This window comes from Tamandua tetradactyla, chromosome 1 (genome assembly GCF_023851605.1).
Source record: "Tamandua tetradactyla isolate mTamTet1 chromosome 1, mTamTet1.pri, whole genome shotgun sequence".
In the NCBI taxonomy this organism is placed as follows: Eukaryota; Metazoa; Chordata; class Mammalia; order Pilosa; family Myrmecophagidae; genus Tamandua; species Tamandua tetradactyla.
This window is the reverse complement of record NC_135327.1, coordinates 152,282,188-152,308,059: the sequence shown is the minus strand read 5'-3', so window position 1 is coordinate 152,308,059 and position 25,872 is coordinate 152,282,188. Positions and strand designations below refer to the sequence as shown.

The window sequence follows — 25,872 nt, the reverse complement described above, 5'->3', positions numbered from 1 at the left end:
GAATGAATGAATTAATAAATAGTCTTTTCTGGTTAGTTGTCATTGTCTTTTTATATAGTCAGTTGCTGTTCTTATTCTTTACTTTTGGTATATATTGACTATATAGGTGAATTTGGTCAATAATTATGGTATTATCTTGATATAGGACCTACCATCAGAAAAATTTGGTTCATTGATTTCCGTATTGAACTTGGCTTGGCAATTTAAGTGGGCACCACTTGTGTTTAAAATTATAAATTAGTCTATTAGTATTTTTGTTTAATAACCATTTCTGAAAAATTTATTAATAAGCTTTCCCAGGTATTCTGGAGAGTAGAATGTTCTCTTATCTGAAGGCTTTATGTTTGAAAACTTCTGGGTCCAGATGTATTACACATGAGGCATAGGGAACATATCAGATTTATATCTTATTATGGAATTCAGTACATTTTATTATGCCTTTTCCCCTTCCTCCTGTGATACCACTGTTCACTTATTCACTTTATTATTCTCTGTGATGTTTGAAATAGAGTAGTTTTTCAGTAAGTCTGCTGAAATAATGAGTATATAAAATTTCATTAGTTGCTCTCAATTATATATTAAGTGTACTACACTTTACCAATTACACATCAATTTAATGTCAGCATGCTTTGAAAGAATCTGCTGGTAACTTTAAATTGAAGCTGTTTGTAATGAGTTTGCTTTGAATAAGTCTGCAAACTAAATTTGAATTCTTCTTTAAAACTTCAGAAAGTAGGTAGTAAGCCTTAAAACTTCATAAGAATGTAAGAATTTTACTGAGTGGACAAAATTAGAGATTTTCTGAACAGCTGTGGAGTAATAGGTTCATGTACATATACAATTGTCTTTGCATTGCATAACTAGTAGAATAATTCTAGAATAAATTGAGTGTAAAGGTATCCAATGACATGTTTAGGACTTTGAGAATTTGTAATAGGTATCTGTGATGTCCATATCACATACCCTTGGCCCTCAGCTTATTATGATCCCAGTGTCACTAAGGTGTGATGGAGGTCCACTTCAAATGTGTGCTGCTTTCTTTTCTGCCTTTCTCCAACACTGTTGGAGCCCAATGAGGGTGGCTTTTTACTCTCTGCCCAAGTACAGACGAAAGTTTAGATTAACAACCTCAATTAGTAGGGAACTGAGGAACATTAAATAAATGCTCCAGCCAGCCATCCTTTAAGTATACAATTCTTGGAAGTTTATTGTATGCTTCGTGGCTGCCCACAGCATCATCCTCAATAATTGACCCTTGTATTGGCTTTTTTTCTCCTACTTGGCCTTATTCTTCCTTCTTCCTCATTCTTGTTTCCTGGTATCCTCTCCCAATAAACTACTCATAGCCAGGTCCTTATCTTAGATTGCGCATTCTGTAGCATGTAAACTAAGAAGTATTACAGAAAGGAAATTTGTGTACACATGTTAAACCTAGTTTTGATTGTTGAACTTGTGTTTGAATGACTCCTATTACCATGTAAGAGACCATGGCTTTGGGAAGTTGATAAGTAAATAGAGACAAAGAATAAGGTTCTCAAAATCTTACTGTAAATGAATTAATGGTAGAGCCAGAACAGGAACCCAGGTCTTTTAACTCTGAACTTAAGTGCTTTTTCTATTATAGTGCTTGTCATAGCTTTATTCTTCCTCATATAGAATATGTATCTATACATTTGGCCTGAACATCAGCAATCTTTTAAGAGATTGTAGAGTATCAGACTTATCTTCAGGAGCATTGTACAATTCTTAAGGCAGTTTTATTCATTATTATTGGTTTTACTTTTTTATAAGATATAACTTTCAAACAGTAGAGTTAACAAGTCTTAGTATACAGCTTGATGAGTTTTTCATATGTATACTTCTATGCAACTGCCATCTAGCATCTTGGATGGCTCCCATGAGCACCCCTTAGTCAGTAGCCTTCACCAGATATAACCACTATTTTGGCTTCTATCACCATACGTTTGAAGACAGCATTATTTTAAATTGGTATTAGGAAGTAGATCCAAATCTTAAACCAATGTAGAAAGAAATAAGTTAAAAGACAATTCAAATAAATTAAAATTCAAATCCAGTGACTTAAACAGCCAGTTTAAAAGGACTAACAAATTTAAAGGGTTAAGATTGTTAACCCTTTTAAAGTGGCTGTAAGTCATTGGAAAATAAAATTTGAAAAAAAGGATTCAATGGAATTTTAATGAAAAAAACTATTACACTTTGTAACTTGGTTCTTTAGCTCATGAATTGCATGTTGTCTGAAGGTTTTAATAGGAGCATGACTGTATCACTGTTTTGAAATAGAAGAGTTTATTTTATGACTTCATAGAGTGTTACTTAAGGAATTGTACTTTCGGAACAGGCACCCTTTAAATTCTGTCATTTTGGATTTTTAACTTTATTCTGTCTTCCAAAGACAGATTAAAATTTAATTTATTCATTTATAGTGCAGTATTTTTTTTTGTAGTGCAATATTTTAAAAATAGTTATTTGACCTTTTAATACTTTCAAACTGCTGTGTTTTTATAAAACAAGAACAGGAGTCCATGACATAATGCATGCATTGCTTAATTTATATTTGCTAAAAGAGCCACAAAGATGACTTGAGAATGTAATGTTAACATTTTATTATATATTTAAGATAATAGTGAAAATTGTATAAAATTATATTGTATAAAATTAAAGTTGAAAGGCAGTTACGAAACATAGTCCAGTGAACACTGACAAATAGCATATGTGCTTAGTTGTAAATGCTGCTACCTGTTATATAGGGTATATGTACCCTATAAGATAGCTAGTTAGACACATTAACTTATTCAAAGTTTTATGCCTAGTGATTAGAGAAGGCAGAAATCAAACTCAGTGATTCCACACCCATTTCTTTAGCCACTGCACTGCATTGCTTCTTGTTTTATTATAATAATCAGAAAGTTGAAAGTATATAAATGTTTAGTGTTTTTCTTAGGTTATAATTTTTCCTCAAAATATTGCTAGCATCAACTTTTCCAGGAATACCTATTATCTTTGTGTGCACAGCTTGAAAAGATTCACTCTTATGTTGAAGGAAAAGAGATGTTATCTCCTTTTGAAGCTTTTTTTTTTAATACCAATAGGAATTGAAAGATCGTTAGGAATGATGTTGATGTTCACTCAATACCATAATTGTTAAATAGTATTTTTGCCTGTTGACACACTGCTATTTGTTATATTTAGTCAAATTTCAATTATCTATAGTTTGTATACTTGGGTATGAATTGATGCTTGGGGGTAGAGGTTCCAGAGCGATATCTTAAATTAATTCTGCTCTTCTTAAAATTTTGAATATATAATGTACAACACTTACAGTATAAAATATAGTATGATTTTAGAATGTGGGTCTCAAATAATTAAGATTTTCCTTTCTATGGGTGGTTTTTGCTATTAAAATAATAGCATGTTCATTTCCTAGACCATGCACTCAAACAAACAAAGTAATAGCATAGAAGGAATCATAGAGGGATGGCAAATAATGTTTGTTTGTTGCTCTCATTTTTGAAATACTATTCTGCTTTTCACATAAAAATGCAACTGGATTTACATCCAAACCAGCCTACTTTATGAAAGTGTACCATGAGAAAATTAAAATTTTTTCCACAAATTAAAATATGACCATTCACATTTCAAAAGCATTCATAGCTACACCTTTACTAGCAGATGTAGTACATTTATATATTGGGTAGTGAAAATTACAAGTTCAAACACAGCACTTTCTAGAGTTGAAGAAAAGATAAAGCACCTTTAAGATTATAATATATATTAATGAAGCATTTGGAATCAAATATGATAGAAAGTCAGAATAACTGTTATGATTTATTAAAAGTTAAAGTATCTTAATTGTTCATTAATCAGAATATTTATTTCAAAGCTTTTACTTCCTGTACTAGAGACTTAATAAATAACTGCAGATGAAATATGTCGCTAAAACTTTGAAGCATTTGAGAATTTGAAAAATTTTTGTTTGCCTGCTTTTAAATGAAGTTACTGCCAATCTGCTATTTAACACATTTAGAACACTGTCAATATACAAATGTTAGTGATTAATGAAAATACCGTTATGTAAGAATATAACTTTAAAATAAACTTTTCATCCCTTTTGGGCTTAAAATCAGTGTTCAGACTTAGACTAAGATGAAGCTGATATATATTCATTTTATGTGGACAGTATTGTATGAAGGGTGTGTCTGTGTTCTTAATGCACTTTCTTGACTAGGTCAGACTAGAGGACTAATAGTTTGGTTTTCAGTTTAGTACTTCTTGGACTGTAAGCCTCAGTAACCAACAAGTGGGATTAATAGGGAGTTCTTGAATTTTGAATAGAAAAGTAATTATTGTTTTTGTGAGCTCTTGTAATTCCTTTTATGTCAAAAAAAAAAAAAGAAACTCTTAAATGCTAGAATTCAATAGTCTCATTTGCAGAAAGAATTTGAATATATTTATCATCCTCAAATTTTGCTGTTCTATTTGTTTTTTTTTAGTAAATGCCTACTTTTGTTGAGCATCTTTTCATGTTCCTTTTAGCCAGTTGAATTTCCCCTTCTGAGAAGTGTCTGTTCATGTCTTTTGTCCATTTTTAAATTGTTTGTCTTTTCATTATTGAGTTGAAGAATCTCTTTATATATTCTGGATACTGAGTGCTTACTTGATATGTAGTTTCCAAATATTGTTTCCCACTGCTCAGGCTTCCTTTTTATTTTCTTGACAAAGTTCTTTGATGCACACAAATATTTAATTTTGAGACTTCCCATTTGTTTATTTCTCTTTTTCCATACTTGTGTTTTTGGTCTAAGGTCTAGGAAACTTACTCTTCTCACAAGATTTATATTTCCCTACATTATCTTCTAAAAGTTTTGTGGTCTTAGCTCTAACATTTGATCCAGTTGAGTTAATTTTTGTATAGGGTGTGAGATGTGGATCATCTTTCATTCTTTTGCATATGGATATCTAGTTCTCCAAGCACCATTTTGAAGAGGCTGCTCTGTCCCAGGTAGGTTGGCTTGACCACCTTATCAAAGATCAGTTGTTCGTAGATGAGAAAGTCTTATCTCGGAGCACTGTATTCAAATCCACTGGTCCGTATATTATCTTTATGCCAGTGCCATGCTGTTTTGATCACTATAGCTTGGTAATATGCTTTAAAGTCAGGTAATATGAGACCTCCCACTTCTTTTTTCTTTCTCAAAATGGAACAGAAATCCTAGGATGCACCAGGACTCCACATCAAAGGGTTGAGAAATGCTTCTTTGAGACTTATGTCCGCCGTCGCTATCTTGTGTCCATCCCAGCTGCCCTGGGGGCCCATAGCTGCTGCTCCATTTTTGGTCTCCTCTATTTATTTTTTAAAGTTTATTCAATCTCCAAGCATTAGTCTAAGTTGTCCTTAGTTGGGCAAAGGAATCTAAGTCTTATGCCTAAGTACATTGAGTAAAGCCATCCTAGTAATTTTTATTTACCCATTGACCCTTGCTATTGTGTATGTCCTTTATTTGGCCATAGCATACCCATACCTTTCTTTATCACTTCTCACACTGATACTTCAGATTTCATGTAAATATGATGACTAATATAATTTTTTTGTAATGGTGAGGGTGGATAGGTAGGGATAGTAGCTGAAAGTGATACTGTAGCCAGATAATGTTGTCCACTTTTAGCTTTTATTCAAAATGGTTTATCAAGGTTCAAAATTTTGGAGAGACTTCCAAGGTTGTTTTTCTAGCACCATAGCAACATTTTTGCCTTAGGAAAATGTGTGCAAATACAAATATTTAATTTACTTGCTTGTTAATTTATTTTGCCATCTCACATACTAGCTTCTTATTTTAAAATTTACTTTTTATTTTAAGCCTTAATTCCCTATTCTTCTCCTCTACCCCATCCCCTGGTAACCTATATTCTAGGTTCTGATTCTGTGAGTTTGCTTATTCTAATTATTTTATATTAGTGAGATCATGTAATATTTGACCATTTGTGTCTAGCTGATTTTACTCAACATGATATATTCGAGTTGCAACATCCCTATTGTTGCATTTGTCAGAACTTTTTACCTTTTTTATGGCTGAGTAATGTAGGAGAGTGATAAATTTGTAGGTTCCAAGAAAATAACAGGCAAGAAGTAGGCTTAAGTATTTTTGCTTTGCTCCTGCAAGGTCATATTGCCCAACCATAGAAAGACAATGTTTGAATGCTCAGCCATACTTGTCCCCCACCAGCATGTCTTTAATTTATAAGCTAATAGCTCATACATGTTGTATTAGCCAGGGTTCTCCAGGAAAACAGAACCAACAGGAAAATATTTATATAATGCAAATATTAATTTTTAAAAAATAGGAATTGGCCTATGCGACTGTGAGAATCGGCCAGTCCAAATTCCATAGAGCAAGCCACAAGTTGGGAAATGATAAGGGTTTCAGTGAATTCCCCAGGAGAAGCTGGCTGGCTGAAGCAGAGATGGTAAATCATCAGTTCACCCTTTAAGGTTGTCAACTAGTTGGATTCTCCCATTACTGAAGGCCATCTCCTTTATTGATTATAGAAGCCATCAGTCTTGGATGCAGTCAACTTACTGATGATTTAAATCTATGAAATATCCTCACAGAAATAGTCAGACCAGTACTTGTTTGACCAAATAACTGAACCGTATCCTAACCAAATTGACGCATGAACTTAACCAGCACTCATCTACTTGTATTCACCAGTTTTTTTTCACCTTCACAAATCCATCTGTTTAAAATAGTAAAACATATGTAATATCAAATCATCATAATTAAAATGATGCAGCCATCTGCATAAAGGAACTCTTAAAATATGTTTAAAGCTTCATGAAGTCTTCATAATTTTGCTTATACACACCTTTAACTTTATTTTTGGCATGCTGTGCAGCAGAGATCAGGTGGGTCACATTTCATTTTTTTAATGTCAATATCCTATTATTGCAGTACCATTTGTTGGAAAAAAAGAAAATTTTTTTTTGGAGTGCATGGGCTAGGAATTGAATCCAGGTCTCACATGTGGCAAGCAAGAATGCTATCACTGAACTACCCGTGCACCCATACATAAAATTTAACTTTAAATTTTAGTTTTTGCTCAAACTTTAAAAAGCCTAAACATGTTTTTAAGTTAATTTACTTTTTTCCTTGTTTATAGTGGGAGATTTTGATAAGATCTGGAGAGAACACTGTGAGGATGAAGAAACGCTTTGTGAATATGCTGTTGCAATGAAAAATTTGGCAGATAATCATTGGGCAAAAACTTGTGAGGGTGAAGGTCGTATTGAATGGTGTTGTAGGTAAGTGTTTTTACAAAATAAAATTTTTGTTTTCTAATGTACTGTTTAAACTCTTAAATCTAAGTAATGGTTCTGTATTTTATAATTAATTGTGCCAAAGTGGAAAATCAGAAATATTTTAAAACAGGTGATTCTTTTAAACAACTTCTTCCCCTTGCCTCATTTTCCCTAGGTTTATTTCATTCATCTTTTTAAAATCAAATGATTTTCCTTTGACATAACTTTTCATTTTCTATTTTAACTTTTTAAAATATATAGCTTTAGTACATTTTATATATTTAATTTTGATGTTTAAATATAGCACAGAAATTTCCTTTGATAACTATCCATATTTGGAGTCAGTAAAAATGACTGCTTTCCTATCATTTAAAATTATAAAACATGTTAAGAACCTTTAAATCTTAAATTTTTTATTTGTAATTCATGGTATTCCAGCATTTTTATTGACTTTGGGTAATGTTTCTTTTTCTCATCATATATAGACTATAGTGTTAAAAACATTGGAAATAGAAGTAGTGCCAATTAGTTCTCTCGAGTAGAGTTTGTGTGTAGTTTGACCTTATTAAATAAGTTGCTGACTTTTTAGTTGATATATGTATTTTTAGTGTCAAAGGCGGTAGCCATCAATTCCTATTTTCTTAAGTGTTTTTATTAGGACTGGGTGTTAAAATTGTTAAATTTTTTTTTAGCATTTATGGAGATGAATATATGAGTTTTCTCCTTGGATTTATGAATATAGTGAATTACACTAATGGATTTTATTATATTGAACCATCCTTACATTCCTGAAGTATACACTGTTTGGTCATGTTTAATTCTATTGGCTACAGTTATATTCACTATTCTTATACAAATATTTATAAGTCTGTAAGACTATTTTTTATAGTCTTTTATCAGATTCCCCTAAAAATGAATTTGAAAATGTTCCTTTGTTTAGCTTTTAGATTATCTGGTTTTTGAAGGTTGCGTAGAATTCTTCACTAGTATGGTGCTTCTTGGTTAGATAAATCTTTGATAACTTCTCCATTTCATTATGCATTTTAGTTTTGTTTAAACTTTCTATTTATACCAGAGGCTGGTTCAACAAATTGCATTTTCCTAGAAAATTGTCTGTTTCATCCAGGTTTTAAGATTTACTTGCACAAGTTTATGTAAATAAAAGAATCAGGCTATATTTTTATTTGTTAGTCCTGTTTTCTTTTTCCTAATTTATTAATTCCTTTCTCCTTTTGGCTTAGTTGAGGCTTCCTCAGAGAGGCAGAGATGGCAGGATAGATAGATAGATCGATAAAATATGTAGAGATACATATATATATATATATATATATATATATATATACACACACACACACGCACACACATATGTATATATATATATACATATATATATACATGTGTATGTTAAAATTTATTTTAGGAATTGACTCATATGACTGTGGGGATTGGCAAGTCCAAATTCCATAAAGCAGACCACACATTGGGAACTCTGATGAAGATTTTAATGAACGCCCCAAGAGAATGTGGCTGGCCAAAGTACCGACAGAAATTTTTCTTTCTGAATACTGAAATCATCAGTTCTCCCTTTAAACTCTTCAGTTGATTGGATGAGATTTTCCTCACTGTTGAAGGCAATCTCCTTTGTTGACTGTAGACATAATCAGCTGTATGTGTTGTCAATGGACTAATGGTTTAAATCCATGGAATACCCTTATACTAACAGTGACTCCAGTGCTTGCTTGACCAAAAACTTAGAACCATAATCTAGCCACTTTATACATGGACTTAACCATCACAGTCCATCCCTTCTTAAGTTGGCATGTATGCACATCTCCTTAAATCATAATTATTCTCTAAATAAAAACAGTAAAAATCATACATCCATCTAGCATCATTCAACCATACTATGTACAACCATAAATGCACCAACACTTTTCCCAGAAGAAGATGCAGTCCTTGGGTAATATTCACTCTTAAACTTGTTATCCTATAACTTCAATATTATGACATCAAGTTAATACAACTTATATGACAAAGGGATAAGATAGGGAAGAAAAAGATATTTGCTTTATGTATAAAATATAAACAAATACAAAACAAAACTAAGAGGAAACACTCATAACCATTATACTCCTAATTTCTTCAACTGGTCATGGAGATATAACTTTGTAGTTATAACCACTTTCTTCCACTACCCATTCCATATTCCTTTTAACTTCAACAACCACCTCAGCTGGTCTTTGTTCTTTGCCTGGAGGGGTGACAGAAACCTTCATTCCTGAAGGGTCTGTGCCATTAATATTCCTGCCTGGATTGTGTTGTTGCAATTTTCCATTGACTTTAATCATAGAGCCTGGTTGTAATAAGAAATACTCTGAAGGATCTCTTGTATTCCAGACAAACTTTTTTCCCTCCATTATGTACTAGCAGTCCTCTTTTCCCTTAATAATCAGGATTAGTTACTCCAGCCCTGCAACTCAGCTTATTTGTTGATTCAGAGACATAGGGAGCCCAAATGGCTGGGTAGCAGTCTTAACTTCCAGTTGAATGGAATCATTGTTGTGTATTCTGGTGTAAGCACTCCTCCTTTTGGAACTAAACTTTTTCTAGTGGATCACTAGGGGTAACAGTGAGTGGTGCCATTCCCACTTCCACCTCTTGTTTCCTGGACCCATGAATCCTGGCTATGGGAGAAACAGCACCATAGAGTGGTTGCTGATTTAGAGCATATTCAGCCCTGCAAGACATTACCACCCTGTTGGTGCCATAATTGAGTCTTCAAATATCTGTTCCACTGTTCTTTTATTCCACCTGTTTCAGGGTGATGGGGAACAAAATCAGACTAGTTAATTCTATGAGCATGTGCCCATTCCTGTACTTCATTTGCCATGAAAGGGGTTCCTTGGCCAGAAGCAGTGCCATGTTGAATACCATGATGGTAAATAAGACATTCTGTAAATCCATGGATGGTAGTTTTGGCAGGAGAATTGTGTGCAAGGAAGGACAATCCATATTTAGGGAATGTCTATTCTAGTTGAATTAAATGCTACCCCTTCCATGATAGAACTGATTCAGTATAATCAACTTGCCAGCAGGTAACAGATTCATCACCTCAGTGAACGGTGCCACATATGGGGCTGTGTGTTTGTCTTCACTGCTGGCTCATTAGGTACTCAGCAGTGACTGTAGCCAGGTCAGCCTTGGTAAGTGGGAGTCTGTGTGGCTGAGCCCATATATAGCCTCCATCCTTGCTACCGTAGCCACTGAGCAATGACAAGAATGACCGGCGAAGGAAGCCAACTTCTATCCATAGAACAGGTCATACTATCCGCTTAATTATTAAAAACCTTTGTTGAAGTCACCTACTGATGAGCATTCACAAGGAATGCAAAGCAAATATCTTCATGTTTTTGACCCATTCAGAAAGGCTTGTGCTCATACCACTCTGCCAGATCTCTCTATAAACTAGGCCCAAGTTTTCTCTTCCTCACTTAATTGAAGAGGCCATAGCTATAGGGTGGAAAGAGAAGGTAAGTGGTAGGAGTGGGGGCCCACTCAAGCCCAACCTCATATGTACCACTTCCTTTTAATGACAGAGTGCTGCTGTGCATGTCCAATTATATGGCTTGGTGGGCCAGACAACACCCAGTTCATGATGGGCACCTCATGGTTAACGTGGTCACTCATGGTTAAGTGTTTGGTCTCTCCTAAGGCTGAATAATAGACCAAAAGCTGTTTCTCGAAAGGAGGGAAGTTATCTACAGAGAATGGCAGGGCTTTTCTCCAAAATCCTAAGGGTCTATGCTGTGATTCTCTTATAGTGGCCTGCCCAAGACTACAAACAGCAGCTCTTATTTGCCAGTGAAATGCAGATCATATGGACCAAGTGGCAAAGCAGGTTGTGTGGTAGCCCGGACCTGTTGCAGAGCCTCCTCTTGTCCTAGTTTCCACTCAAAATAGCAGCTTTTAGATCAGTCAGGAAATGGACCATGGTAGCACACCCAAAAGAGAAATATATTACCTCCAAAATCTAAAGAGACAACTAGGCTTTGTGTCTCTTTTTTGGTTGTAGTAGAAGCTAGATGCAACAACTTATCCTTTGCCTCGTGTGATGGTTTGAAATTGTTATATACCCTCAGAAAAGATAATTTTTTAAAGCTAATTCATTCCTGTGGGTGTAGACCTTTTGTGGGTGGGACCTACTGATTAGGTTGTTTCATTTGAGGAATGTCTCAGGTGGGTCTTAATCCTCTTACGGGAATCCTTTATAAAAGGATAAAATTAAGAGAAAAACACACAGTAGACAGAGGAAAAAAAACATAGATTTTGAGAGAGAAAGACACAGAAGCAGAGAAGCAGCCAGAAGTTGAAAGCAGTGAAACCCATAAGAGAAGGGAGAGACCAGGAGATACCTCCATGTGCCTTGCCATGTGATAGAAAAGTCCTGTATCAACAGCAGCTTATCTGCAGAAAGAAGTTGTTGTGTTGATGATGCCTTGATTTGGACATTTTCGTGGCCTCAGAACTGTAAGCTTGTAACCTAATAAATCCTCATTGTTAAAAGCCACCCCATTTCTGATATATTACATTTTGGCAGCTTTAGCTAGCCAAAACATCTTAGAAAGGATATCTTGATATGCCTAACACCACTGCACACCTACCCCTGAATTTTTGTTGGTTATTTCTCCCACCCTCTGACACACAAATGTCTTACCATTAAGTCAGGGGTAGCTGCTACTTCTTCCTCAGTAGGTCCAGTCAGCATAATGTCATCAATATAAAGGACCAGTGTGATGTTTTGTGGAAGATAAAGGCAAGTACATTCACTGCAGACTTGTTTATGACACAGGGTTGGAGAGTTATTTGATATACCCCGGAGGTAGCACAGCATGGGTATATTGTTGGCCTTGTGAATTGAAAAAGACTAGTTTGTCTTTACTAGCAAGTTTCAAGAAAAAAGCATTTTCCAGATCAGTAGCTGCATACTAGCTACCTGGGATGTGTATTTGTTCAAGTCATAATACCAGCTCTAGACCAGCAACTGCAATAGAAGTCACTACCTGGTTATGTTTATAATAATCCACTGTCATCCCCCAAGACTCATCTGTTTTCTGCACAGGCCAAATATGAGAGTTGAATTGGGGATATGGTGGGAATCACCACCCCTAAATCCTTCACATAATCCTTGATGGTGGCACTAATTTCTGTAGTCCCCCTGGTAATGAGATACTGCTTTTTTATTTTGTTAGGTAGAGGTAGTTCTGGTGGCTTCCACTTGCCTTTTCCTACCATTATGGTCCTCATCCACAAGTTGGAACCAATGTGGGGATTCTGCCAGTTGCTGAATATATATTCTAATTATGCATTCTAGAATTGTGGGAATAGCCACAGACACTTTTGGGGACCCACTAGACGTACCGTGAGATGGACCTGAGCTAAAACTCCATTGATCACCTGATCTCTTTAAGGTGTACCTTATGTGACATTTTGGGTCTCCTAGAATTTATATCAGTTTCAAACCAGCGTCTAATAATCCCTGAAATGTCTGATCATTTCCTTTTCCCCAGTACTGTCACCCTGGTAAAAGGCTATAGGTCCTTCTGGGGAAAACTGGAAGGAAGGTTAGCATTGTAGCTGTTCCCTTTTCCAAGGGAACCCTTTCTTCCCTTCATTCAGTGGATTCTGGGTCTGTAAAATGTCTCAAGTCTGTGACTGCAGTGCTGTGATTCTTGTTTTTGTGATTAAATTTAGACTTTTGTTCACTTGTCCTAGAACTGTTCTGTTTATACAACTCAAGTAAGAATTTAGTAGACTGCCCATCTCTTTCATTTCTAGGTACCGCATGATCAGCTAGCCAATGCTATAGGTCTCTGCCAACCAAACTATTCTGAAAACTCTCTTAACTCTGTTGTCCTTTATGGTAGCCACACCTGGCTCATCTTTGGCAGTTAAATGCTGCCACTAGGTTCCTGCCAACCCTGGGACCTATCATTTCCATTATGTTTAAGGATCCAAGTTTAGTGGGAGCAGTTCCCGCAGTAATATCTGACCTATAGAGAAGAGTGACCATAGAGCTCTTCAGGGATGATGGAGCTGCTCTCACATATTTATTCCTCATGGTCCTGGACATTTTCCTCTGGAAATTTCTGAGGTGGATGAGCAGGTATTGCATGATAAATTCACTGTAAACATTTCAGTCTTTCTAAGATTTTAGATTCCTTCATCTGTATTATACTAGGGTAGTTCTGGCATTTCAGCTTCAGGTAATACAGGCCACTTTTTGGACCACACTTCAGCTTACCACCTAAACAAACTGTTAAAGCCCTTTTTAACTCATTGAGCTACAACTGAATCCAAAATCTCTTCTTAGTGGGCCCATATCAATAAGCCTGATCCAATGTTATGTTCTTTCCACCATTATCCTACACCCTTAATATTTATTCCCATATATATTCCCCTGATTTCTGACTTTATAAGTTGTAGAAATCCTGTTGTTCTTTTGGAGTGTAGTGTACCTCCTCATAGGTCACACTTTGTACCTTGCCTTTAAGGTTTATTGGAACTTCAGTCTAGTTATGGATCTGGAAGAAAAAAATGGTTCATGAAAGAAGAATTAGTAGTGTCTTGCAAGCCAACTGCCTCAGAGCATTCCTTAAAGTTTCATCTGGTGAAATGAGTGAAGGAGTTGTGAGTTCAGGGGAGGTGGTTAAAGGTTTATCAGGCACAGTAGCCTTAATCTCTTCAGGTGGCGGGTGGAGTGGCTGATTCCTCAGGAACTGAAGGTTTACCTGACAAAGAAGACTCCACAGAATCTGGAGTTTCTGTGTCCCCTCTGCCATCATTATCTGTTCATATGTCCCCATTCCAACTTTCAGGATCCCATTCCTTCCCAATCAATAGCCTTACTTTAACAACAGACATCCTGCAAGGTTGGAAATCAATTTTCATTGTAATCCAGCCATTCACAATAAAATACTGGGCCTGGTTTTTCTGAAATACTAAGTCTTCAGCCATAAGAAATTAATTTCTTTCAGGGCACACATAGAAACTTCATGTGGCACTTGAAGCTGGGAATTTGAAGCTTTGAGCTTATCCCTTTATCAGCTGTATCCAGTGCCTTTGGGAACAACCAGCCAATATCATTATACTTTTTAATTCCACAAAATTCTATTAAGGTATGAAATACACTGTCAGCCAGAGCCTTGCCTCTTAAAAGTGTTTGAGTAACAGTACAGATTGGTGATATTTTTTGTATACACCATGGACTATCATTGTCATCTTTTTTTTAATTTGAGTTTAGAAATTAATTTTACTCCTTTTCTTATTATATCTTTTTAAAATTTTATTGACAAATCTTCACACACATGCATTCCATATATGGTGTATAATTAGTGGCTATTATTACATTGTTGTGTATTTATCACCATGGTCATTTTTTAGAAAATTTGTATCACTTCAGAAAAAGAAATGAGAAAACTCATACATACTGTACCCCTTACCCCTTCTGCTCATTGACCACTAGTGTTTCCATCTACCCTATTTATTTAACCCTTTTTCCACTCTATTATTTATTTATTTTTTATCCTTTTTTTTTACTCATCTGTCCATACCCTGGATAAAAGGAATGCCATTCACGTGGTTTCACAATCACACAGTCACATTGTAAAAGTTATATCTTTATACAGCTGTCTTCAAGAATCAAGTCTGCTGGAACACAGTTCAGCAGTTTCAGTTGCATCCCTTCAGCCACTCCAATACACTGTAAACTAAAATAGTATATCTGTATACAGATACAAGAATAACCTCCAGCTGGGGGCATAAATGAAATCAGAAAGAAAGATGATAAAGATTGAGATGGTATAAGCTAGGAATGCATGGAGTGTATAATAATAGTGACTAAATGGACAAATTTTAAAAATGTCTGTGCATGAGGAAGAACGAAAGAATGTCATTACTGCAGGGTGCTGAAAATAGATGAATATATTAAAATTTCATCTAATGTGTGAGACTAAAGCAAAAAATATTTATTCAGTACAAAATTTATATTTTGACTAGTGCATTTCTTAATGTAACTTATGTAGATAGCTTGATTGAACACTTAAGTACTTGGAATCTTGGGTAGGACATGAGATTTTGTTGGTTTGTCCAGAGTGATGCCCTGATGAATCCCAGAGTGATTTGATCAGTGAGTGGAAAAGTATTTGCAAAGTCCCCTTCAAGGAATGGTGAGAATGGGGAGAAATTCAACTTCCCCAAGTTGAATTCTTGATATTCTCACAAACAGTGTGGACAACCAAAGCTATAGGCTAAGCCCCCAGCCTTGGGGGTTCTTAATATGAAACTTAACCCCACAAAGGATAGGTCAAGTCTACTTGAAATTTAGGCCTAAGAGTCACCCCCAAGAGAGCCTCTTTTGTTGCTCAGATGTGGCCTCTCTCTCCAGCCAACACAACAAGCAAACTCATCACCCTCCCCCTGTCTACGTAGGACATGATTCCCAGGGGTGTGGACCTTCCTGGCAACGTGGGACAGAAATCCTGGAATGCGCTGAGACTCAGCATCAAGGGATTGAGAAAAACCCTAGATTGAGCTGAAACTCAGCATCAAGGGATTGAGAAAAACCCTAGAATGAGCTGAGACTCAGCATCAAGGGATTGAGAAAACCTTCTCGACCAAAAGGGGGAAGAGGGAAATGAGACAGTGTCAGTGGCTGAGAGATTGCAAACAGAGTCGAGAGGTTATCCTGGAGGTTATTCTTATGCATTAAGTAGATATCACCTTGATATTCAAGATGTAGTAGAGAGGCTGGAGGGAACTGCCTGAAAATGTAGAGCTGTGTTCCAGTAGCCATGTTTCTTGATGATGACTGAATAATGATACAGCTGTCACAATGTGACTGTGTGATTATGAAAACCTTGTGTCTGATGCTCCTTTTATCTACTTTGTCAAAAGACAAGCAGAACATATGGAATAAAAATAAATAATAGGGGGAACAAATGTTAAAATAAATTTAGTTTGAAATGCTAGTGATCAATGAAAGTGAGGGGTAAGGGGTATGGTATGTATTATCATTTTTTTTCTCTGTTGTCATTTTATTTCTTTTTCTGTTGTCTTTTTCTTTCTTTTTCTGAATTGATGCAAATGTTCTAAGAAATGATAAATATGCAACTATGTGATGATATTGAGAATTACTGATTATATATGTAGAACGGAATGATGTGCTAATGCTTTTGTTCTTAATTTTTTTAAATTAATAAATAAATTTAAAAATTAAAAAAAAAAAGAATAACCTCCAGGATAACCTCTCAACTCTGAAATCTTTCAGGCTTTGAAACTTTATCTTGTCTCATTTCTCTCTTACCCCTTTTGGTCAAGAAGGTTTTCTCAATCCCATGTTGCCAGGGGGAGTCATTTCCCACGTAGGAGGGAGGACAGTGAGTTCACCTGCTGAGTTGGCTTGGAGAGAAAGACCACATCTGAGCAACAAAAGAGGTTTTCTGGGTGTAACACTTGGGCATAATTATAAGTAGGCTTAGCTTTTCCTTTATAGAAATAAGTTTCATAGGGGCAAACCCCAAGATTGAGGGCTTGGCCTATTGATTTGGTTGCCCCACAGCTTGCAAGAATATCAGGAATTCTCCAAATGGGGATGTTGAATATTTCCTTCTTTTTCCCCAGTCCCCCACGGGAACTTTGCAAATACTTCTTTATTCACTGCCCAAATTACTCTGGGATATATATAAGGGTATCACACTAACCTGGACACATCAACAAAATCTCATGCCCTGTTCAAGATTCCATGTACTTATGTGTTCAACTAAACTGACTATACAAGTTAAAATAGCACCATATACTACCCGCAATGTAAATTTTGCATCAAATAAACATCTCTCCCTTTGGTCTCACACAGAAGTTGAAGTTTTAAAATATGAACGAGATCATTCTTTACCCTGTTTCTGATTTACCTTAGTCCTATACGTATCAGCTTTATTCATATCTCTGCTCGATATCTGATCACTTTTTGAACTTTTTAAACAGTTCCTCTATGGGGTACTACTAATTTTCATAGCATCAGTGCTCTAACTCCGAGTCTCAGGAGTCACATAAATACCTGAAGTTTCTGGGAGCAGACCAGGATATTAAACAAACAGCTTAGTAACTCAGAATTTAGAAATAACAATTACACCTGAATATATGTGATTGCTGTAAGAACTTACAATCTAGGACCCTTTACAATAGGCCCCAATCTGATAACCCATGCCTCACTATCATTGCCATCTTCATCATTAAAAATAGTCATTTGTGATTTATAATCTAATCAGATTAGAAAAGCAGTTCCAAAGACTTCACAACCAAATCAGAAATCTCACCCTTAAGATTCTGTTTCTCAAGAATTCCTCTCAGTTCTAAAAACTGTTGTAGTTAGGTTTCTCCAGAGAAACAAAACTGACAGGACATATAGATATAAGTATATATGTATATAGGAAAATATTATGAGATTTACTATAGGAATTGGCTCACATGACCATGGGGACTAGCAGGTCTGAATTCTGTAAGTCAAGCCACAAGTTGTGAGCTGCAGTGAAGGTTTTGATGAATTCCCCAGGAGAAGATGGCTGGCTGAATTAGGGATAGGAATTTTTCTGACTGTTGAAATCCTCAGTTCTCTTTAAAGCCTTTAACTGATTGAATGAGATCTTTTTTGTTGCTGAAGGCCATGTTCTTTGTTGATTATAGATATAATCAGATATAAATGCAGCCAACTGACTGATTTAAATCCAGGAAATACCAGTAAGAGTCAGGTCAGTGCTTGCTTGGCCAAATAACTGGACACCATAACTTAGTCAAGTTGACACATGAACTTAGTCATCATACCTTTCTTCTGGTTTACCTTTTTTCCTAATCATTTTAGTTGGAGCTTATTTTTGTTCTTTCATTTTTATTGATATAGTTATTAAAAGGTCTGAGCTTTCTTCAGATCACTATTTTATTGCAGTGCTTTAATTAGGGTTCTCAATTGTGCTTTCATTATTCTTTTTTAGAATTGTTACTGTTTCATTTGTTTTTCTCCTTTAATCCAAGAGTTTAATTTTTGTTTTAATTTGCAGGTAAAAAGATAATTTCACTTCATTTTATTAATTAACTAATTTTATTACATTGTGATTAGATAGTGTTATCTGTATTACTTTACTTATATGGTTTTTACTGTGGTTTTCTTCACGACAATGCATGTATATGATAATTTTTTTTACTATCCATTTGCATTTAAAAAGAAGCTTACTCTATTAGGTAATCAAAATTTGTTTTTTTTTTCCGTTGGCGCCATTAGATAAACCTAAAGCTATTTAAGGCTTCTGGAACCTTATGAATTTTTCATACACTTGGCTGAGAGTGGTGTATTGATGTTTTCTATTAGTTATTTCTCTTTCTCTGTGTTTGTTACTTTATCTGTGCTTCTCATGGAATTTCTGTTTTGTGAAGGTGGTTGCTATGTTAAATGGCACATAAATATAACAGTTTTATTTTCATGAGGAATTGTGGTCTTTAGCATTAGAAGGTATCTTTTTTTTAATTTAATACTTTGTATCCCATTGACCAGTTTCTTCGCAAACATTTTCTAGTTACCTCATGAGTGAAGTTAATCTTACAATAAATTCTTTAAAAACAGTTTGCAATTATAATGTTCCCCAAGTTCCTGCTTTTTAAAACTTTCTGTAATTTTGTTACTAAATGTACAGCTTGGCTGGGTATAAAATACTTGGCTCACACTTACTTTCCTTTAGCTTCTGAAACTGTTGCTCTACTTTAGTCATGCCATGTATCATTTTTCCTCCCTCCTCCACCTCCTTCTTTTCTCTTCCTTCTCTGATGAACTATTTGAGAATTCACAAGACTTATTCCAACACTTTATTTGTATATCACCTAAGAACATGCTTCTATATCACCAAATACAGCTATCACATTGAAGAAATTAAACACTGATACTTGCTGTTATCATATGCTAATAATATGCTAAATACTGTCCCTCAATTTGAATTTGCCTGACTTTTTGTGATTAGATTCCAGTTAAACATATTTTCGGTAACAATATTACATATGTGATGTTGTGTCCTTCTCAGTGTATTCTATCAAGAGGTACGTATCTATGCTAAGTCTTGAAATTTAAAATGTTCTTTCACATCTACAATTACTTAATTATATAGAATTAATATTGAAGTGTGATGTTGAAGTTTTCTTCTGTTTGGTGGATTTTTTTAATGTTTTATTTAATGGTTTTTTTAATGTTTGATCCACTGAAAAATCTTGATTGCTTTTCAGTAACCTTCAAATAGAAATGTATACAGCTCTTAGTTTGATTAGGTTTTTCCTTTATATTCTTTTTCTATCGTGTTTATATTGGTGTTTCTTTAGATGTATAGTAGGAGTTTGGTTGGTCTACCTTGTTTCTTCCAAAGAACCTTATTTGGTTAGTATAAAATCAATAGTGGATTTCATTTCATACTGTCCTCTTCTGATCCAACTTAGTATTTTTTAATATGTATATATTATGACCTATCTGTTAGTTCCTTATCTTTAGTTTCTTTCATTTTTTCCTTTAGCAGCAAACCACCTGAGGTACCTCCTTATTCCAGGTTGTTTCTCTTCTCCCCCAGAAACAATGTCTTCTCAAGACTTACCTTCCCATATATTTTCCACACTCATTCCTTTTGGTCTTCCAGTAGCTAATACTCTGATTCACTATGTACCAGATCTCTTCTTAGGATTTCCTCTTTCAGAGTTGTACCTTCTTCTAGTGGTGAACCGAGGTTGGTATTACCTCTTTTTTTGCCACCTCTCAGACTCTACTGCGCATCTCTCTTTATCATGCAGTTGCCATCTGACTCTATTTTAAGTGGGCAGCAAAGCTAACACAGTTGATTTTAGGTTTTTATTGCCCAGATTTCATATAAAATGAAATTTCCTAGTTTCCTGCTTCATTGTTGTGACATAAGCATGAAATATAGATATGTTTATTTGCTCTTCTTAATTATCTATGTTCTCTTTTTTCTTCACGTTCCTTGTCTTTAATAGCTAATAAATTATTTGAGCTGATTCTACTGTACACTTTTCTTGTCCCATTTACTTAGTATTCATGTGTGTTGTTCTACTGTATTTACCCTAAAATTTAATTAGGAACATCATAAATACTAAGAAAATTAAATTGTTTCTAACTACATGCCAATGATTACTTTCTGGTTTAAGATAGTAACCAAATATGGACTAAACCATATGAGTTTTAAATGATACATCTTGAAAAATCTGCATTTTTAATAGTATAAGAACTGGAATATTCAGGAATGGTTTCCTGATGGACAGGAATAATTTCCATGTAGTATAAAAGCTATTATGCTCTTAATATGTTGACAACCTGACATTAATATCATAAACCAGGAGGAGTCTCAAAAACAACTTTTTGCTTATTGGTCTATTACCAACAAAGTTATCTAAAAATGATCTGTGACCTACAATTCTTTTTCTGAACGCTATCACTGAATAGCAGTGATATAAGCTTTGCTGAAGGAACCTATTTTTCATTTAACAGAAAAAGAATGTGCAGATACATCTGTATTCCTTAAAAACATTTTTTTTAATTATTAAACACAATTTATCATCATGTTTGGCATACAGACATTTCAAAATTTTTGAAAATGCTATAAGGTGCTTAAACTTTTCTCTATTGATGTTTCCAAAGTAAAAATCTTTAATTTGAAAGGTTTCCATTTTGATTAATAAATGCTAATGTTTTCCCATTTTATTTTTTTTATTTTTTATATTTATTTATTAATTAAAAATATAAACAAAATAAAACAGCATACATAATCAGTAGTTCACAATATCATCACTTAGTTGCGTATTCATCATTTCTTAGAACATTTGCATTAATTCAGAAAAAGAAATAAAAAGACAATAGAAAAAGAAATGAAATGAACGCAGGAAAGAAAAAAAAAAAAGATTATACCTACCATACCCCTTACCCCTTGCTTTCATTGATCACTAGCATTTAAACTAAATTTATTTTAGCATTTGTTCCCCCAATTATTTATTTTTATTCCATATGTTCTACTCCTTTGTTGACAAGGTAGATAAAAGGCGCATCAGACACAAGGTTTTCACGATCACACAGTCACATTGTGACAGCTGTATCATTATTCAATCATCCTCAAGAAACATGGCTACTGGAACACAGCTCTACATTTTCAGGCAGTTCCCTCCAGCCTCTCCATTACATCTTGAATAACAAGATGATATCTACTTGATGCATAAGAATAACCTCCAGGATAACCTCTCAACTCTGTTTGGAATCTCTCAGCCATTGACACTTTGTCTTATTTCCCTCTTCCCCCTTTTGGTCGAGAAGGTTTTCTCAATCCCTTGATGCTGAGTCTCAACTCATTCCAAGATCTCTGTCCCATGTTGCCAGGAAGGTCCACACCCCTGGGAGTCATGTCGCACGTAGAGAGGGGTAGGGTGGTGAGACTGCTCATTGTGTTGGCTGGAGAGAGGGGCCACATTTGAGCAACAAAAGAGGCTCTCTTGGGGGTGACTCTTAGGCCTAAATTTTAAGTAGACTTGACCTGTCCTTTGCGGGGTTAAGTTTCATATGAACAAACCCCAAGACTGGGGGCTCTGCCTACAGTTTTGGTTGTCCACACTGCTTGTGAGAATATCAAGAATTCAACTCGGGGAAGTTGAGTGCCCTGTTCTCACCACTCCCTGAAGGGGGCTTTGCAGATACTTTTCCACTCACTGATCAAATCACTCTGGGATTCATTGGGGCATCACTCTGGACAAACCAGCAAAATCTCATGTCCTACCTGAGATTCCAAGTACGTATGGCATTCAATCAAACTATCTACATAAGTTATATTAGGAAATGCACAAGTCAAAATATAAATTTTGTAACAAACATTTTTTGCTTTAGTCTCACACATAAGGTGACATTTTAAAATATTAATTACCATCTATTTTCAGTACCCTGCAATAATGACATTCCTTTGTACTTCCTCATGCAAAAACATTTTTTAAATTGTACCTTATACATTTCACTATTATTATACACTCTAGGCATTCCTAGATTATACCATCTCAATCTTTAACATCTATCTTTCTTTCTGATTTCATTTATGTCCCCAGCCCTCCTCCCTCTATCATTCTCACATGCAGCTTCATTCAGTGTTTTAACATAATTATATTACAGTTAGGTAGTATTCTGTTGTACATTTCTGAGTTTTTGTACACAGTCCTGTTGCACCGTCTGTATCCCTTCAGCCTCAATTACCCAATATCTTACCCTATTTCTATATCCTGATGGTCTCTGTTACAAACAAAATATTCCAAGTTTATTCACTAATGTCAGTTCATATCAGTGAGACCATACAGTATTTGTCCTTTAGTTTTTGGCTAGTCTCACTCAGCATAATGTTCTCAAGGTCCATACATGTTGTTACATACTTCATAAGTTTATTCTGTCTTAAAGCTGCATAATATGCCATCGTATGTATATACCACAGTTTGTTTAGCCACTCATCTGTTGATGGACATTTTGGCTGTTTCCATCTCCTTGCAATTGTAAATAATGCTGCTGTAAACATTGGTGTGCAAATGTCTGTTTGTGTCTTTGCCCTTACATCCTCTGAGTAGATACCTAGCAATGGTATTTCTGGGTCATATGGCAATTCTATATTCAGCTTTTTGAGGAACCAACAAACTGCCTTCCACAGTGGTTGCACCATTTGACATTCCCACCAACAGTGAATAAGTGTGCCTCTTTCTCCACATCCTCTCCAGCACTTGTCATTTTCTGTTTTGTTGATAATGGCCATTCTGGTGGGTGTGAGGTGATATCTCATTGTGGTTTTGATTTGCATTTCTCTAATGGCCAGGGACATTGAGCATCTCTTCATGTGCCTTTTGGCCATTTGTATTTCCTCTTCTGAGAGTTGTCTGTTCAAGTCTTTTTCCCATTTTGTAATTGGATTGGCTATCTTTTTGTTGTTGAGTTGAACAATCTCTTTATAAATTCTGGATACTAGACCTTTATCTGATATGTCGTTTCCAAATATTGTCTCCCATTGTGTAGGCTGTCTTTTTACTTTCTTGATGAAGTTCTGTGATGCACAAAAGTGTTTAATTTTGAGAAGTTCCCATTTATTTTTTTCTTTCTTCCGTGCTCTTGCTTTAGGTATAAGGTCTATAAAACTACCTCTAATTATAAGATTTATAAGATATTTCCCTACATTTTCCTCTAACTGTTTTATGGTCTTAGACCTGATGTTTAGATCTTTGATCCATTTTGAGTTAACTTTTGTATAGGGTGTGAGATACGGGTCCTCTTTCATTCTTTTGCATATGGATATCCAGTTCTCTAGGTACCATTTATTGAAGAGACTGCTCTGTCCCAGGTGAGTTGGCTTGACTGCCTTATCAAAGATCAAATGTCCATGGATGAGAGGGTCTATATCTGAATACTCTATTCAATTCCATTGGTCAATATATCTATCTTTATGCCAATACCGTGCTGTTTTGACCACTGTGGCTTCATAATATGCCTTAAAGTCCGGCAGCATGAGACGTCCAGCTTTGTTTTTTTTCCTCAAGATACTTTTAGCAATTCGGGGCACCCTGCCCTTCCAGATAAATTTGCTTATTGGTTTTTCTATTTCTGATAAGTAAGTTGTTGGGATTTTGATTGGTATTGCATTGAATCTGTAAATCAATTTAGGTAGAATTGACATCTTAACTATATTTAGTCTTTCAATCCATGAACACGGTATGCCCTTCCATCTATTTAGGTCTTCTGTGATTTCTTTTAACAGTTTCCTGTAGTTTTCTTTGTATAGGTCTTTTGTCTCTTTAGTTAAATTTATTCCTAAGTATTTTATTCTTTTAGTTGCAATTGTGAATGGAATTCATTTCTTGATTTCCCCCTCAGATTGTTCATTACTAGTGTATAGAAACACTACAGATTTTTAAATGTTGATCTTGTAACCTGCCACTTTGCTGTACTCGTTTATTAGCTCTAGTAGTTTTGCTGTGGATTTTTCAGGGTTTTCAACATATGGTATCATATCATCTGCAAACAGTGATAGTTTTTACTTCTTCCTTTCCAATTTTGATGCCTTGTATTTCTTTTTCTTGTCTAATTGCTCTGGCTAGAACATCCAACAGAATGTTGAATAACAGTGGTGATAGTGGACATCCTTGTCTTATTCCTGATCTTAGGGGGAAAGTTTTCAGTTTTTCCCCATTGAGGATGATATTAGCTGTGGGTTTTTCATATATTCCCTTTATCATTTTAAGAAAATTCCCTTGTATTCCTATCCTTTGAAGTGTTTTCCACAGGAAAGAGTGTTGAATTTTGTCAAATGCTTTCTCTGCATCAATTGAGGTGATCATGTGATTTTTCTGCTTTGATTTGTTGATATGGTATATTACATTAATTGATTTTCTTATGTTGAACCATCCTTGCATACCTGGGATGAATCCTACTTGGTCATGATGTATAATTCTTTTAGTGTGTTGCTGGATTCAATTTGCTAGAATTTTGTTGAGGATTTTTGCATCTATATTCATTAGAGAGATTGGTCTGTAGTTTCCTTTTTTTCTAATATCTTTGCATGGTTTTGGTATGAGGGTGATGTTGGCTTCATAGAATGAGTTAGGTAGCTTTCCCTCCACTTCAGTTTTTTTGAAGAGTTTGAGCAGGATTGGTACTAGTTCTTTCTGGAATGTTTGGTAGAATTCACATGTGAAGCCATCTGGTCCTGGACTTTTCTTTTTGGGAAGTTTTTTAATGACTAATCAATTTCTTTACTTGTGATTGGTTCGTTGAGGTCATCTATTTCATCTTGAGTCAAAGTTGGTTGTTCATGCCTTTCTAGGAACTTGTCCATTTCATCTACATTGTTGTATTTATAAGCGTAAAGTTGTTCATAGTATCCTGTTAATATCTCCTTTATTTCTGTGGGGTCAGTGGTTATGTCTCCTCTTCCATTTCTGATCTTATTTATTTGCATCCTCTCTCTTCTTCTTTTTGTCAGTCTTGCTAAGGGCCCATCAATCTTACTGATTTTCTCATAGAACCAACTTCTGGTCTTATTGATTTTCTCAATTGTTTTCATGTTCTCAATTTCATTTATTTCTGCTCTAATCTTTGTTATTTCTTTCCTTTTGCTTGCTTTGGGGTTAGTTTGCTGTTCTTTCTCCAGTTCTTCCAAGTGTACAGTTAATTCCTCGATTATGGGCCTTTCTTCTTTTTTGATATAGGCATTTAGGGCAATATATTTCCCTCTTAGCACTGCCTTTGCTCCATCCCATAAGTTTTGATATGTTGTGTTTTCATTTTCTTTCACCTCGAGATATTTACTGATTTCTCTTGTAATTTCTTCCTTGACCCACTGGTTGTTTAAGAGTGTGTTGTTGAGCCTCCACGTATTTGTGAATTTTCTGGTGCTCTGCCTATTATTGATTTCCAACTTCATTCCTTTATGATCCGAGAAAGTGTTGTGTATGATTTC

At 35.2% G+C, this 25,872-nt stretch overlaps 1 protein-coding gene across 3 annotated transcripts in view; it reads left to right on the top strand.

Annotated features, from left to right (window-relative positions):
- Positions 1-25,872, top strand: part of SAMTOR (S-adenosylmethionine sensor upstream of mTORC1) — a 131,585-nt gene that overhangs the window by 28,141 nt on the left and 77,572 nt on the right. For all 3 annotated transcript variants that reach the window (XM_077111277.1, XM_077111356.1, XM_077111431.1), the window contains exon 2: positions 7,177-7,318. In XM_077111277.1, the coding sequence (XP_076967392.1) occupies positions 7,177-7,318 (142 nt within the window). The remainder of the gene's footprint in view (positions 1-7,176; positions 7,319-25,872) is intronic.